General features: G+C 36.0%; 1 protein-coding gene across 6 annotated transcripts in view; it reads left to right on the plus strand.

Moving 5' to 3' along the window:
• Nucleotides 1-13,148, plus strand: part of ZZZ3 (zinc finger ZZ-type containing 3) — a 120,600-nt gene extending 107,452 nt beyond the window's left edge. For all 6 annotated transcript variants that reach the window (XM_025288421.2, XM_025288420.2, XM_044944832.1 and 3 more), the window contains 6 exons: nt 594-695; nt 1,593-1,688; nt 3,597-3,749; nt 8,442-8,576; nt 11,466-11,566; nt 11,856-13,148. In XM_025288421.2, the coding sequence (XP_025144206.1) occupies nt 594-695; nt 1,593-1,688; nt 3,597-3,749; nt 8,442-8,576; nt 11,466-11,566; nt 11,856-12,000 (732 nt within the window). In that variant the 3' untranslated portion in view covers nt 12,001-13,148. The remainder of the gene's footprint in view (nt 1-593; nt 696-1,592; nt 1,689-3,596; nt 3,750-8,441; nt 8,577-11,465; nt 11,567-11,855) is intronic.
• The last annotated feature ends 3,192 nt before the right edge of the window (nt 13,149-16,340 follow it).

Here is a 16,340-nt window from a genome sequence, read left to right on the forward strand (position 1 = left end):
TGGTCTTTCAGCTCTGCAGAGATAATACCAATCAATGGTGCCTAAAAGCTGATCCTGTACACTGGGATAGCTGGGTGATAACATTCCTTTTATTTTAACATCCAGAATATTCTGCATCCTTAGGACTACTGGAGAATTTTGAAGATAAGTCAGAATATTAAAGTTAAATATTTAAATAGAGGATCACACAAAGGAGGAAAAGATCTCTTTTAGTATTCTGTCAGAATACAAATCAATTTTTATATAGTTTTGTCAGATCCATAGTCGCTAGCCTAAACATAGTCTAGCAAGAAAATGTGGTCAGTGGAAATCACTAAAATGTGTAATATATTTCCTTTGTGAGGAGTGCTTTCTTTTTACTGAGGTGAATAGAAAAATCTTTATAAGGTCTTTCATCAGTTTAGTCTTGATTCTTATTTTCCTTGTGAAGTTTTAAATTCCTACTAGAAACTTTTCCTACCATGAAGATTTCTAGTTGACCTAACCCCTAATGTTGGGGAGGGAGTATTGTAGTTTTTAAGATGAAAGGCAAATGTATTTATTTAGAAACTCAGTATTAAACTTTCTTAAATTTGGTCTTTGGTTTGGCTTAGAAAAAGCTTGAACAGCTACTCCTGAAATACCCTCCTGAAGAAGTAGAATCTCGACGCTGGCAGAAGATAGCGGATGAACTGGGCAACAGGACAGCAAAACAGGTAACTGAGGAGATGGCTCCATATTGTTGGCATGTTTTTTATTTTTTAAATTATTTAAAAGACTGTGCTGGGTCTTTGCAGCTGCCTGCAGGCTTTTTCTAGTTGCAGCAAGTGGGAGTTACTCTAGCTACAGTGCGTGAGCTTCTCATTGTAGTGGCTTTCTTGTTGTGAAACACAAGCTGTAGCATACAGGCTCAGTAGTTGTGGTGCACAGGCTAGTTCCCCTGCAGCATGTGGAACCTTCCTGGACCAAGGATCGAACTGATGTTCCCTATATTGCCAGGTGGATTCTTCACTACTGGACCACCAGGGAAGTCCCTGATTTTTTTTTTTTTTTAAAGTGAAGGATAATGCAGCTAAAATCAGCAGATCTGCTCCTTCATATTTAGCTACACAATACTATAGTATGTGGAGTTTTAAAAAATAACATTGTTTACTGATTTTAGAAACAACTCAAGATAGTTCTGCTTTGAATCATTACGAAATACTAAAAAGTAAAAATGTAATTTAGTATTTGATGAGTACAGCAGTTGTGTGCTTTTGGGTTAGACTATGCTAATAGATTTGTGATAATGCCTTAATTAGTATTCCCTGGTTGTCTTTCTAAAAAAATATCTGCCAGCTTTCTCCTTCACGTTCCCATTGATATTAATAGATACGTTTTTATGCTTATACACGAATGTTCACAAGTTGAAGATGTGTTTAGCTTAGGAATCAAACAGATTTAATTTAACAATTTTTTTCGTCCAAGTGTCTTTGGCAATTTAAAACTATTTCTAGATTTATGTAGCTATTAAGTTGTTACTATTCATTAAGATACATGTATATTTTTAAAACTATTTTGGTACTGAATGTCTTGTCATTCATTATGTTAAAAGGCTTGTCATGTTTCCTTAGGTTGCCAGCCGAGTGCAGAAGTATTTCATAAAACTAACTAAAGCTGGGATTCCAGTCCCAGGCAGAACACCAAACTTATACATATACTCCAAAAAGGTAAAAAGAAAATTGGTGGAAGTAAACTTTAGATCTCAGATTAAGATCATCAAAGTCAGAGTTGCTGTGTAAAAGTATATATGTTATTCAGAACAACATTATTTTATTTTTAAATAAACTCACTCTAAACATTTTGTTACATTGAGCATAAGTGAACTTCAGTGTTTTCTTAGGAGTATGTTAGTATATGTGAATGAGTACTGTTTGAAAGGTATTAGATCGAATATATGTCAGAAAGGCCTTTGTGATGTTAAAGTTTTTAGGATATTTGATTCTTTAATAATACAGTCAATTTCTGTTTTATACATATGCTGTATAAATCCAATTTAATCTTCACTACAGTTCTTAAAAGTGTGGGTAGTATCACCTTCATTTTACTCATGTTAATATTAACAGCTACCTTTTATTCTTACTGTTGAATGCTCTGAGCTAGGTCCTGTTTTACAACCTTTTTTATAGATGAGAAAGCTAAGTACACTGAGTAAATTGCCTAATCACATAGCTAGCGAGTCTGGGAATCTTGGATCTTCTGATTCTGCTCCTAAGCCGCTTCGACCATTCTTTGCTTCTCTGTACAGTGAAAAAGCTATTGTAGAGCACTGCATGAAATTATAGCCAGTTTTTTGCTTTAATTGAAGGGGGGAAAAGCACATAATTGTCCTTCTTTCATTTTGTTGTAAATCATCCTGATACCTTCCCTCCCAAAAACTGCCACCTTTCATACAAAGAGAAGCAAGGAGTGTGTCTAATGCTGTTACCTTCCTTATTGAAGCTGACTATTTTATATAATTTTACATTAAGTATATTGTCTATACATCTCTATGTTTTAATATTTTTATTCTTTTCCAAACTTTGGAAGCTTGTTTTAATTTTTCATATTTTAAAAATATTTTGTATTTTTCTCTCCCCACTGTAGCATTGTCTATCTTAGGTGTGTAGAATTCATCCTATAACTTCAGAATGTTGGAACTTTAACAACCAGCATTTAACCTAATAGCTCTAATTGTCCTGATTTCTGGGTTACCTTTAGATGTGTTGTACACCTCATGTTTTCACCACTAAAACGAGATGATGCTAACAAAAAGAATACTAAAGAAGCCTAAATGTGTTTCCTCCTTTGGGAATTTAATAGGCATTTTGACTGTAGAGATCTGGCCCAGTCATAGTTATGATTCTTAGCCATGGTTAGAGTTCGAATTTTGAGATGAAACAATGGTTCTCCATGTAGCTGAAGTATTCTTCGTGGCTATGCTGTTAGTGAAGACAGGAAGTCTGCATAGTGGTTCACAGTGAGGCCATTGTTCCATATAGACCTAGTTTATAATCTTGGTTCTGCTACTTTCTAGCTGCAGCACTTTGAACATAAAAGTTCACCTCCTTGTGCCTCTGTTTTTTCACCTTTAAATTAGAGGTGATAATAACTGCTTTATAGGAATGTTTTGAGGATTAAGTGACATTGACGAAGAGTAAGCAGTCAATCAATATTAGATACTATTTTCAAACATTCATCATGTTGGGGAAATTTTCATTTTACTTGATAGTTTTATATCTGGCTTTGGCTAACTTCATCCTCCTTGATTATCTATAAGATGACTTTAAAAGTTCAGCATGTGAATGCCAAGAGTATGAAAAATGTTGGTGATACAAATACAAGCATGTGGTCCACGATACTCCATGTGGATATTCCCCCTATATTTCTAATTGCTGGTGTGGTTTGGTTTGTTTTTATTTAAGGCTGCTTGTGCTTTTAAAAATCCAGGTAGCAGAAAAAACAACCACATAAAAGTATGCTGAAGGATAGAGGTGCTATCCTTTTGATTAGACAGTCTTGCAGGAAGTAGCATTTATATTTTTGATTCTTTTAATGATTGTCCACTATCCCAATTAAAAATTTGTTTTCTCACTTAGTCTTCAACAAGCAGACGGCAACACCCCCTTAATAAGCATCTCTTTAAACCTTCCACTTTCATGACTTCCCATGAACCACCAGTGTATATGGATGAAGATGATGACCGATCCTGTTTTCATAGCCATATGAACACTGCTGTTGAGGAGGCATCAGTAAGTTATCTATATTGTATCTGTATCCTGCTGCTGCTGCTGAGTCACCCCAGTCGTGTCTGACTCTGTGCGACCCCACATCTGTCTTTATATTATACAGATCAGAATGCAAAATGGGAGCACCAGGATTTCCTATTTATTCCTGTTCTTCAGATAATGTTGCTTTCTTTTCTTTTGAATTAACTAGTTAAACTTGTTTTATATTGGGCTTTAAAAATGTTCTTAAGAAGAAACTTTCAAGCTAATTCAAAAATAAACCCACATGCACCCATTATACAGTTTTAATGGTTATCAATTTGTGGCAATCTTATTTTTATCTATACTTCCTACCCACCCCAACTTTCTTTCTGGGATTATTTTGCAGCAATTTTCAGACATTATGAAATGTCATTATCATGTTTATTAAAAAGTAATCCTTTATATAATCAGATACACAATTAGTTTACATTTTCCCAATTATAATTTGCAAAAGACCTCTTCCTGCCCCCCCCCCCCCCCCCCCCATACTTGTTTTGTTGAAAACCTGAGTTATTTGTCTTAGAGAATTTACCACAGTGTAGCTTTTGTTGTTTGCATCTCCTTGGTGTCATGTAACCTATTCCTCTGTTTTCTGAATCTCCTATACGTTGATAGATCTAGATAATTAATCAGATTCAGATTTGTTTTTTGTTAGGGTGGGCAGGACTACTTCGTGTATACTTTCATCAGTCTGATTGTCTCTTTCTTTTGACATAGCAGCTATTGATTGTTGCTTTGACCCATTAACTCATTAGATGTTACAAAATAATAAAATTCTTCATGTATTTGATAGAATAGTCTGTAAAGTAACCCTGCCATCAACTGTTTGGTTATCCTAGATCAGATCAGATCAGATCAGTCGCTCAGTCGTGTCCGACTCTTTGCGACCCCATGAATCACAGCACGCCAGGCCTCCCTGTCCATCACCAACTCCCGGAGTTCACTCATACTCACGTCCATCGAGTCAGTGATGCCATCCAGCCATCTCATCCTCTGTCGTCCCCTTCTCCTCCTGCCCCCAATCCCTCCCAGCATCAGACTCTTTTCCAGTGAGTCAACTCTTTGCATGAGGTGGCCAAAGTACTGGAGTTTCACCTTTAGCGTCATTCCTTCCAAAGAAATCCCAGGGCTGATCTCCTTCAGAATGGACTGGTTGGATCTCCTTGCAGTCCAAGGGACTCTCAAGAGTCTTTTCCAACACCACAGTTCAAAAGCATCAATTCTTCGGCGCTCAGCCTTCTTCACAGTCCAACTCTCACATCCATACATGACCACAGGAAAAACCATAGCCTTGACTAGACGAACCTTTGATTATCCTAAGATACATATAAAAAAGGCAGCATAATTGCTTGATCATCCCCTTTATTTTCTTGTTTTTAAAATAATGAGTTTGGTCTCTAATAGCCTCCAAAATGACTCATAAGGTTTTAAAATTTTTGTATTCTTATGAGTTTGTTGACTTATATTTATGTGCATTGACAAATTCAGTGCATTGACATTATTGTCTTTATTAGTGTACAAGTTGGCCCATTGGTTGGTTGTAACCTGTTCAAGTTGGATTTTGAGATCATTTGACAAGATTCTAGTTGTCTTTTATAGTCTTACTGTCTGCTGGAGCAAGGAAATTAAAGGCTCATCTTATATATTTCCTGCTTCAGAGCTAAAATTAGTTCTGTTTTCTTTTATTGAGAAATGGTATTTGGAGGCTCTGTCCCAATAAAATGGAATAAAAGTCTATGGACTTCCTTGGTGGCTCAGTGGTAAAGAATCTGCCTGCAATGCAGGAGACTCAGGTTCAATCCCTGTGTCGAGAAGATCTCCTGGAGAAGGAAATGGCAACCCACTTCAGGATTCTTGCCTGGAAATCCCCTGAACAGAGGAGCCTGGCAGGCTATGGTCCATGGGGTCATAAAGAATTGGACATGACTTAGCAACTAAGCACACACACATCCTAATCTATGATGTTACTTGCTTTTGGATTGATCATTGTACTTAAGCCTGTACAGTGGACAGAACTGAGAAATGTTACATATTTGTTCAAATGAAAAGATATAATAAATTCATATTTTTATTTAAAATTCAACTTAGGACTTATGAGAATTTTACTTACCTATATTGATCTTTAACATGTATCATTTTTCTCCCATGCTGAAAATCCCAGTTGTTAGTGATAACAACATAATGCTCACTTTCTTTGTCTCACACTGGTCACAAGTAGTTATAGAATTTAATACCAGCACCACCATCAACAATATGATACTGAAAACAGGTTTTTTGGGTGGCACTTTTTTTGCCTTAGGATATATCCCACTATAGAAATAATGTCAAATCACACTTTTTAAATATTCTAGGATTAATTCCTCTTTGTGTTGTCATCCGTTGGATGCTAATTTAGGTTAATTCTTTTCGTTTTATTTTCCCTTCATAGAGATTCCTTTTTATTGCTGTTAATATTTTTTTACTTTACTATACTAAAATTCTTAGTAAGTAACGTGATTCTGATTCCTCACTTAAAGGACATAAAGATTGCTTTGTATCTTTCCTAATATTTTGATTGTATGTGGTAACTGGATAAGGAGATTTTAATGAAAAGTCAGCAGATAAAAGTAAATCTCATTTGTTCTTTTTCTAGATTAATCAAATATTGACTGTATACTTTTGTATCAGACTACCATAAAATGTCTATATTCTTAATTTGTTTGCTTTTTAAATTGTCTTTTGAAAAGCAGCTACTATCTGCTGTGTCTTAGGATATGACATTTATGTGTAATTTTATATTTTGTGAATATTATAATTACTCAGTTGAGTACTATTCACTTATATTTAATACATAACAGGCTCTGCTAGAAATCAGCTTGCATAGTTATGAACAAAAGTGTTTCAAAAATAGGTGTGATTGTAATTATTTTAGAGGGACTTGATGTAGATTGAAAATTTAAGAGAAAGACCCAAGGAAGTAATATCAAGGTCATCATTAAAGGAAGAATAAAATTTAGCTAGGTGAGGAGTGATGGTGGGATGTTTACGAGAAATACATTTTGAGAAATTGGTAAAATGTAGTATAGGTGGTTGAATTTGATTTAAGTTTTGTTTGATTTTTGTTTATTTTTAAATAAGTACCAGTTCACACCATTCTGATTACTTTAATATAGCTATTTAAATGTTTATTTATGAACCCTCTACTGTAAAATTTATAGATTTCAGTTTCTCTTTTCAGAAAAGCAGAGCTAGAGAGAGAATCTGTATACTGTTTTAGCCCCCCTTAAAATTAGTCATAGTTTTTCTCCTTTAAGTAACTTTAAAATGATTATAACTAGGAAATCTGTTTGTGGGTGAACATTTAAAAAAATATTTGTTTGGTTTATAACATTGTATGTTTCATGTGTACAGCATTTTAACTCAACTAACGTATATTATAGCGTGCTTACCACCAATAATTGAGTTTCCATCTGTCACCATACATTTGATCCCCTCTACCCATTTTTCCCACCCCTGCCACACTTTCCCTCCATGGGAGGGACACCAATCTGTTCTCTATACTGGAGTGTGTTTTTGGTTTTGTTTATGTATTTATTTTTTAGTATTCTGCATGAGTGAAATCATGGTATTTGTCTTTCTCCAAATAAGTGACTTATTTCACTTAATTGCCCCAAGTCCATCCCTCATGCTGCAGATGGCAAGATTTTTTTTTTTTAATGACTGAAGCATTTGGAATTTTTATTTTTAATTGTGGCAAATACCCATAACATAAAATTTACCATCTTAGCCAATTCTGAAAAATTGGGCAAATGCTATACTTTGTATAAACATCATTTTCCTTGATACAATATAAACATAGTACTAATAATATTTAACATGAGAAGCAGGAGGAATGTGAGGTATAGGGGTTGTCTGGTCCAGGATTGGAAATTGATGGAACATGGGATTAATGAGTTGGAGGTACTTTTTAGAAGGATTGTGGGAATCAGTGACCATGGGATCAGTCATGAGGTAGCAAAGGAAAGAAATAGATACTGGGTGGCAGAGCACAAATAAATTGGGAGAATAGCAAGCAGTTAGTGTTTCATCTGTCAGCTTCAAATTAATTAATATATAAAAAACAGTGTAGTTTTTACTATTCTTTATACTCATTTCTTTGTAATCATCTTTGTAACTTAAGTTCATCCATTTAAGAGAAATGTACTGTTTTGATCATTGGAGTACTGAGCAGAAGGCAGAATAGAGATTGTTTTGCCTGTTTTAAGAAAATGCCATATTTACCTGAGGAAGCATAAAAATCTGTTAGATTGGTGAAGAGGAGCTTCCTGCAGATCAGAAAGAAATAGATTATAAGGAGTCTTCCAGGTCTCCATGAACTTGTTGGGAAGGGGTTGGGTTTGCATTAGTCTGTGGTATGGCAGAAGTGGGAGTCATGCTTATTCCCTGGTACTTGCATTATGAAGCTGCCTACTACAGTTTAGAATTACTGTTGCATTAAGAAGCCCTCCAGAAGTATTAGTCTAAAATATTACTCGTACCACCACTGATTTCCTATGAGCCCTAAAATGTTGAGGGTCTCTTTAAATGTGAAAAATACCTTGTCAATAGAAAAATAATCTTTATCAGTATTTCTCATACTAATTTGTTTTAATTGTCAAGCTAACTGTTTTTGTTTTTTGTTTTTTCCCTCAATAGGATGAAGAAAGTATTCCTGTCACGTATAGGAATTTACCTGAATATAAGGAACTATTACAGTTTAAAAAGTTAAAAAAACAAAAACTTCAGCAAATGCAAGCTGAAAGTGGATTTGTGCAGCATGTAGGATTCAAGGTAAATTCTACTTAATTTTTCTATTCATTTAATTTTTGAAAGGGTGATAAGAGATATTTAAGGTGGTTTTCAGAGCTTTCAACTCCACAACGTTCAAGCACACAGATAAAAGTAAGTTTAGCTCTTGTCCTATTCATTTATACAAAGTAGTGTGTCAGTTAAACTGGTGTCAAGAGATTTATGATTCAGTAGAAAGAAGAAAAATATACAGGTATACTTGGAGGTAATAGATGAGATCCGGTGTGTTCTCTGGTGGCTCAGATGGTAAAGAATCTGCCTTACAGTGCCAGAGACTCAGGTTTGGTTCCTGGGTTGGGAAGACCCCCTGGAGGAGGGAATGGCAACCTAATCCATGGGGTTGCAAAGAGCCAGACACGACTGAGTGACTAACACTTTCAGCTGCATTCAGGGTGGTATGGCTGTAGGCAACTTTGAGGTAGTATATGAGAGGCAAAATTTTTTTCTAGCTATTCCCAAACTTACCGAGATGTAACTGACTAAAAATTGTAAATATTTTAAGGTGTAAAAAAAAGTTTCAGATACAAAAAAAAGTTCACCTCACATAGTTATCTTGTTTTTTTGAGACAAGAACACTTAACATCTGCTCTCATAGCAAATTTCAGGTATTCAGTGCAATACTATTAACTATATATACCATACTGTAAGGGCTTCCCCAATGACACAGTGGTAAAGAATCCCCTGCAATGTAGGAAACGTGGGTTTGATCCCTGGGTAAGGAAGATTGCTTGGAGGAGGAAATGGCGACTCACTCCAGTGTTCTTGCCTGGAAAATTCCATGAAAAGAGAAGCCTGGTGGGCTGTAGTCTATAAGGTCACAGAGTTGGATACAACTGAGCACGCACTTACTAGTCCCTCCATTATAAATTCACATTCCACCCTTTTCCTCTGTACACTTACCAGTTTATAATTATACAACCCGTACCAGTATTCTTGTCTAACGAACCTCATGGACAGAGGAGCCTGGCGGGCTACAATCCATAGGGTCACAAAGAGTTGGACACAACTGAGCACACCTGTGCACACACACATACACACACACACACCATGCTATACATTAGATCTGCAGAACTTACTCATAACCGAAAGTTTGTACCCTTTGACCAATTACACACATACCCTGCCTCCTGCCCCAGGCCCCGCAGCCCCTGCCCACCCTCAATAACCTCCATTCTCTCTGCTTCTTTGAATTCAACTTTTTTTATTCTCCATTTAAGTGAGATCATATAGCATTTGTCTTTCTTTGTCTGACTTAATTCATTTAGCATCATGTCCTTAGGTTTTATTCATGTTGTCACAAATGGCTTTGACAGATTTCTTCCTGTCTTATGGCTGAATAATAGTCCTGTGTGTGTGTGTGTGTGTGTGTGTAGTGGAGGACAGAGAACATCATTTCCTTTATCCATCCATTCACCTACAGAGCTATTTCTTTGGTTGTTACTATTGTTCATAGATCAGAATTTTCTTTTCCCCTTTCGGATTCAGTTATCTCTGCTGTTTTTTGTGAGTCTAGTAGAAATACATTTATTCATTCCACAAAATTTTGACCCTAACCCATTATATTCCAGGCACTTTGCTAAGTGCTAGGGGATTCAGCAATAAACAGACTCCCTTCCCTTATTCTGTTTTCATCTCATAAGTAATTTAGAGAAGTTAAATGAGTGAAATAGTTGCATATGACTAGAGTACACACTGGAGAGTAGTATGAGACTTTTAGTTGCCTTGGAAATTTTGCCAAATTTTCTCCTTAAGTGTTGGAGAACTTTTGAAGAAGTTTAAGCAGAGAGTAATATGAAATTTACATTTGGGAAAGATCATTCTATTTTCTTAAAATATATAACTCTTAGGAAGGCAGTGGATTTACAGAGGGTAACTCTGACTATAGTATTGTTAAAATCTTTAAATAATAATTTGTTCTTGTATGCTTTTTTATGTAATTGGGAAAAAAAAAAGTAGAGGGGGGAAAAAGATCACTCTGGCCTTAATATGGAGAATGAAGAGGAAGAAAGGCTAACAACAGAGACTGGTTGGGAGATTCTCCTGGTTAATTTAGACAAAAGATGAGAATGTCCTGAACTTGACTGATGGGTATGGAAATAGAAGGATTAACAGGTTTGAGAACACCATAAGTGTTAGAACTGATTATACTTGGTGGGATTGGAGGAAGTAAAATTGAGGCCATGAACTACAGATTCACTGGAAGTGGTATACATAAAAACACTGATGTATGCTGTGACTGATGAATTTAAAATAAAATTCTTGTACCTCTGATCCTCTAGAGTGGCCATTAGCCAGACTGCATTAAGTGATTCTCTTCTCTTGCTCTTTCAGTGGCCCTGCTTCTCCCCTTAGAGATTTTCCTAATTGACAACTTTGTCTTTTCAGGAAGAAACTGTCTCTACTTCTCATAATTCTATTGCAAAAGCCAGCTGTGGCTAGTTTGCCAGTGTGTCAGCTACTCTAGTTGGCCTGATGATAAGAGAAACTAGAAATGACATTTACTTTGGTTTCTAAGTTGCACAGAACACACCTTGGCTCCCACAATGTCACAACACTGAGAAAGAGCTGCCTTTTCTTCTTGGTGGGCATTGGTTATTAGGAGCCTTCTTGGCTTTGGAAAGTAACTGAGTAAGATAAAAGTTAAGAGCGAATTTTGTGTTCACTTGGATTTATGTTAGTTATGGTAACCTGTTTTAAATAGTTCTGTAACATATTTGGATAGTTTAACTATGGTATTACGTCAGTGCTTCTCAATCACAGTCATTGTATACTGGTTTGAGGTACCTTTCAAGGAAGTAACTACTAATAATCAAATGCCCAGGTTTGCAGATGATTTTAGCTTAATACTTTTTCTCTCTGAATCTTTATTAGTGTGATAACTGTGGCATAGAACCTATCCAGGGTGTTCGGTGGCATTGCCAGGATTGTCCTCCAGAAATGTCTTTGGATTTCTGTGATTCTTGTTCAGACTGGTAAGTGTTTCCTTCACTGTAGGTCTTAAATTTTGACAAGAGCTTCTCAGCTACTAGTGAGTTTGATTTCTTAAACTACTTAGAAAACCACCACATTTAATGCATTAAACTTTGCTGTTCTAGACAATTAAGAAATTTTCCTTAATCATACCACATCTCAAGTAACTTTCCATTAGAGATTTTAATTAATGGATTTAAACAGGAAGAGCCATGAGGAAATTTGAGAATATCTCCAGCAAAATGCAAGCAGTACCATGTAATGATGTGTTTGTGTATGTTTTCATTGCAGCCTTCATGAAACAGACATTCACAAGGAAGATCACCAACTAGAACCTGTTTATCGGTCAGAGACATTCTTAGACAGAGACTACTGTGTGTCCCAGGGCACCAGTTATAATTACCTTGACCCAAACTACTTTCCAGCAAACAGATGACATGGAAGAGAACATCATACACTAGTCCTCTTCAACACATAGCAATGGTATCATTGTGAATTATGTGCACAGTTTGGAAAGATTCTCTGCTTTCCCTGAAATGACACTCACAGCATGACAGCTTCCTGAGTGTTCTCGTCAAGTCCAGCTCTGCACCGTTGTGGCTCTAGATCACTGTTCAGCAGCTGAACATTCCTGGTGAGCGAAGGGTTTCCCTGGTGAAATTCTCACCACCACCTTAAAGCCTTTTAGGTGGTGATCTTAAATGGGGGAGATGGAAACGAGAGCACATATTAAAGAGAGAGTAAATTCCAAAGGTTTCAAAGAACTTGGTCATAAATATGCTAATGAGAAGACAAAGTATTTATATTAAAACAGTTTAGTAGCTTTCAGTTTTGTGAAAATAGTTTCCAGCACAGAAACTGACTTCTTTAGACAAAGTTTTAACCAATGATGGTGTTTGCATCTAGGATATATACACTTTAAAAGAACTCACTGTCCCAGTGGTGGCCCCTGATGGCCGTTAGTAAATTGGAGCTGCTTAACCATATTGATGTCTAATTTCTTTTAACCAGAATGAACTGTCCTTATTACCAACAGTGAAGCACTACAGGAGGCAGCTGTGGCATTGCTTCCTTAACCAGCTCATGGTGTGTGAATGTTATAAAATTGTCACTCAGATATATTTTTTAAATGTAATGTTATATAAGATGATCATGTGATGTGTACAAACTATGGTGAAAAGTGCCAGTGGTAGTAACTGTGTAAAGTCTCTAATTCACAATATTAATTTCTTTAAAATACACAGCCTTCTGCCTCTGTATTTGGAGTTGTCAGTGCAACTCATTGAAGAAAACTGCCTAATATAAAAATCATATATATGATAATAATTTCCCTCTTTTGTAGTCTGCACAAGATCCATAAAAGATTGTATTTTTATTACTATTTAAACAAGTGATTAAATTTAGTCTGTGCAGTGAGCAAGAGTTCACATGCATTCTTTTATACTGCTGGATTTTGTTGTGCATCATTTAAAACATTTTGTATGTTTCTTCTTATCTGTGTATACAGTATGTTCTTGAATAATGTTCATTTGTCAGGAGAACTGTGAGAAATAAACTATGTGGATACTGTCTGTTTATATTATAGAATGCTTGTTGTGACTTCCTTTGGTTAGATTCTGGATTTTCTTTTTTAAGTGTTAAAACAAATTTTTTTTAGGTTTTTTTTTTTTTTTTCCTTTACCTGTCCTTTAAGAAGAATATGGACTATATGATGAAAAAGGGTAAACTTGAGAAACTCTGTAAAAGATGGTAATGTTTTCACTCAGAGTGTTTGCTGAGACACTAAACTAGGTTTAAAAAAAGAATGCATACCATGGTTAAAGAAAAAAGGCAATAATTAATGTCCAGATGTGAAAACTAAACTTATGTTGAAAATTTTTGCTCATTCTTTTTAATGAAAGTAAGCCTCCCCATGTGTTAAATAAGTAGTTTTTGAAAATCACTGTATTCTCTGGAAATTATTATTGATTAATGGAAAATGTAAATATTCTAAGATTAATAACTAAGTATACTGACACAATTTTTAGTCTCGTTTTTTCCAGTTTTAAATCAAGGGGACATTATTTACCAGTCCTCTTCAATACACTGTAGTGTACTGAAATTATACCCTGAATTTTTTAATTGAGAAAAGTAATATAATTTTAACTATAGAAATATGAGAATTTTAAAAGTAATATATTGATTAAAGTATACTGATGATTTTGGTAAAATATATCACATCAGAAAAAAGGGAAATGGACTTGAGCTAAACTTTATGCCCTGAAATTATTAGTTGGGGGAAGAAGAGGGGAATCAGCCATTTGGGCATTTGGCTGTTAAACTGCAAGTGAATATTCCAGAAGCTCTACCTTCAACTTGTAGTAAGATAGTAGGTGGCACTGACGGTAACTTCTGTAACTTCTATGTTTGTATAGGAATAATACCAATCAATTTTGAAGAACCATTCAGAGCCATTCAAAAATCCCATGAAAGAGTGATAACAAATCCACTTAAATTTTTTTTTTAAGGGCAAAAGATTTTTGAAAATTTTGAGTGACAAAGAGGATTCTTTTCTGCTTAAGCAAAGATGTGTTTATTTTGCATTTCTCAGCTCTAAGCAAATAGTCCTCATGACTTTAAAAGGGTAGTAGTTAGTGGTAATGTGTATTGTTGTTTTAATTTGAAGATTGCAGGAATGGGCAGGGCTGTCATATTTGCAAGTAGGCCTTCCATCTCCTACATGGAAGCTTTGGCGTTGAGACAAACATTGACCTACTTGTTAAAGCATCACTTATTCAGTAGTATTCAGTAGGTCAGTTGTATTTTCTGAAATATTATGCTCAAGTTATTTGCTACGAACTGAAGGAACTTCTGTTGTTGTTCAGTCGCCCAGTCGTGTCCGACTCTTTGCAACTCCATGGACTGCAGCATGCCAGACCTCCCTGTCCCTCACCATCTCCTGGAGTTTGCCCAAGTTCATGTTCATTGCATCGTTGATGCTGTCCAGCCATCTCATCCTCTGACACCCTCTTCTTCTGCCTTCAGTCTTTCCCAGCATTAGGGACTTTTCCAGTGAGTCATCTATTCACATCAGATGATCAGAATACTGGAGCTTTGGCTTCAGCATCAGTCCTTCCAGTGAATATTCAGGGTTGATCTCCCTTAACTTTTAAGGACACCTAAAACCACTGCTTTCAGGTTTAGGCAGTGGAAATTTTGTTTGGTGTGATATGCTTTAAGAATAGCAAACACTGATAGAGTGCTTGTTATGTGCCAAGCAAGCGTATAGTAACAGATTTAATTCTTACAATTTTATGAGGCAGGTTCATTTATTATCCTGGTTTCATATCAGGAAATCTAGCCAGAGAGGTTAAGTAACTTGCCCAAGGTCAATATGGTTAGTAACGTGGTGATGTTTATATTTTAACCCAGACAGATTGCTCCCAGGTCAGTGTCTGCCTCACTACCCTATTTCCTGCACAAGAATATTCCCTTTGTCAGGGGTCACTGAGGTGTTGGAGGTGAAGGTGTGCAGGAGTTGCTTTTCTGTCTTATTCTGGTGCGCTATGCATCTTAGAGTATAAATCTGAGCAAGCATCCAGGTTTATAGCTCAGAATAGAGAAGCACATCTGTGGATGTGGAAAAAGCACTCAGCCTGCCCTGTGATGAAGTAAGGAAACAAACATAATTTACATATTCTAATTTGACAGCAAACATGTGGTCATAAGGCTTTTTAGGCAAAGCTGGGACTAAAGGCTTGGGTCTCCTGCCTCAGGTACAGTTTGTTTTCCCTGCATGTTTGGTACCTCTCAGCATAATAGTATGTCATGTCCATTTTTCTCTCCTTTTCCCTTTTGTTTAAATTGCAGAACACAATTTACTGGGGTATGAAGAACATTTTTTTATGAAATGAAAAAAACAGTATATGACATGTAGTAAGGATAAATACTTTGCAAAAATTCTACATTATAAACATAAGAGTGGCATGCTATATAAATTACTATATTTCTTACTGTGGGTAACAAAGTTGGAACGCTGTTATTCTAGGTACATTGAATGGACTTGAAAGTCTCCAGATAACAAGTAGGTTTTTCCACAAAATTATGCAGGTATTGTTCAATGTAGGTTCTAAAGGTTAGTTTTTATTTCATATCTTGATGAACAATGTGCTTCTATTTATATGATCCTGAGGTGGCCTGGGGGGACCCTTTTCCCTTAAAGTTCAAATAGCTGATTAAATGGATTTTTGAGCATAGTGTCACATTTAGCTCCATGAAGACAGAGACCATCCGTGTCTACCTTTATACCTACGGTCTGGCTCTTAGTCGATTCTCAATAAATATTTATTGGTAATAGGACTGATGTTTTGGTTACATTTTTTTCTCTAGAAAGTTAGAAAAATCACCTATGCCTGAGTGTCTGCGAGTGCGTCTGTGGGACCCTTAGAAGGTTTGCCTCAGGAGATCTTTGCAGGGCTCTGGAAGGACTAAAGGATTATTACATCCTGTCTTATCTAGAGGATGTGGTTCAGACCTAGGTGGCTGAGATTTTGGTCCTCTCTGGGAGCCCATTTTCTGCCATGTTTTTAGAGTGATGTAATAGAAACTAGAATGGAAATTCTGGGTCCTAGTCTCAGTTGTTTAAATGAGACACTCAATAAATGTTGACAAAGAACTACCTTTTATTGAGCACTAGGAACTAGTAAATGATTTACATGTATTATTAACCTCTTTAATCCTCACAACACCTCTATGAGGTTACTTATGATTGTGACCTCCATTGTACATATGAGAAAA

Source organism: Bubalus bubalis, chromosome 6 (genome assembly GCF_019923935.1).
Source record: "Bubalus bubalis isolate 160015118507 breed Murrah chromosome 6, NDDB_SH_1, whole genome shotgun sequence".
Classification (NCBI taxonomy): domain Eukaryota; kingdom Metazoa; phylum Chordata; class Mammalia; order Artiodactyla; family Bovidae; genus Bubalus; species Bubalus bubalis.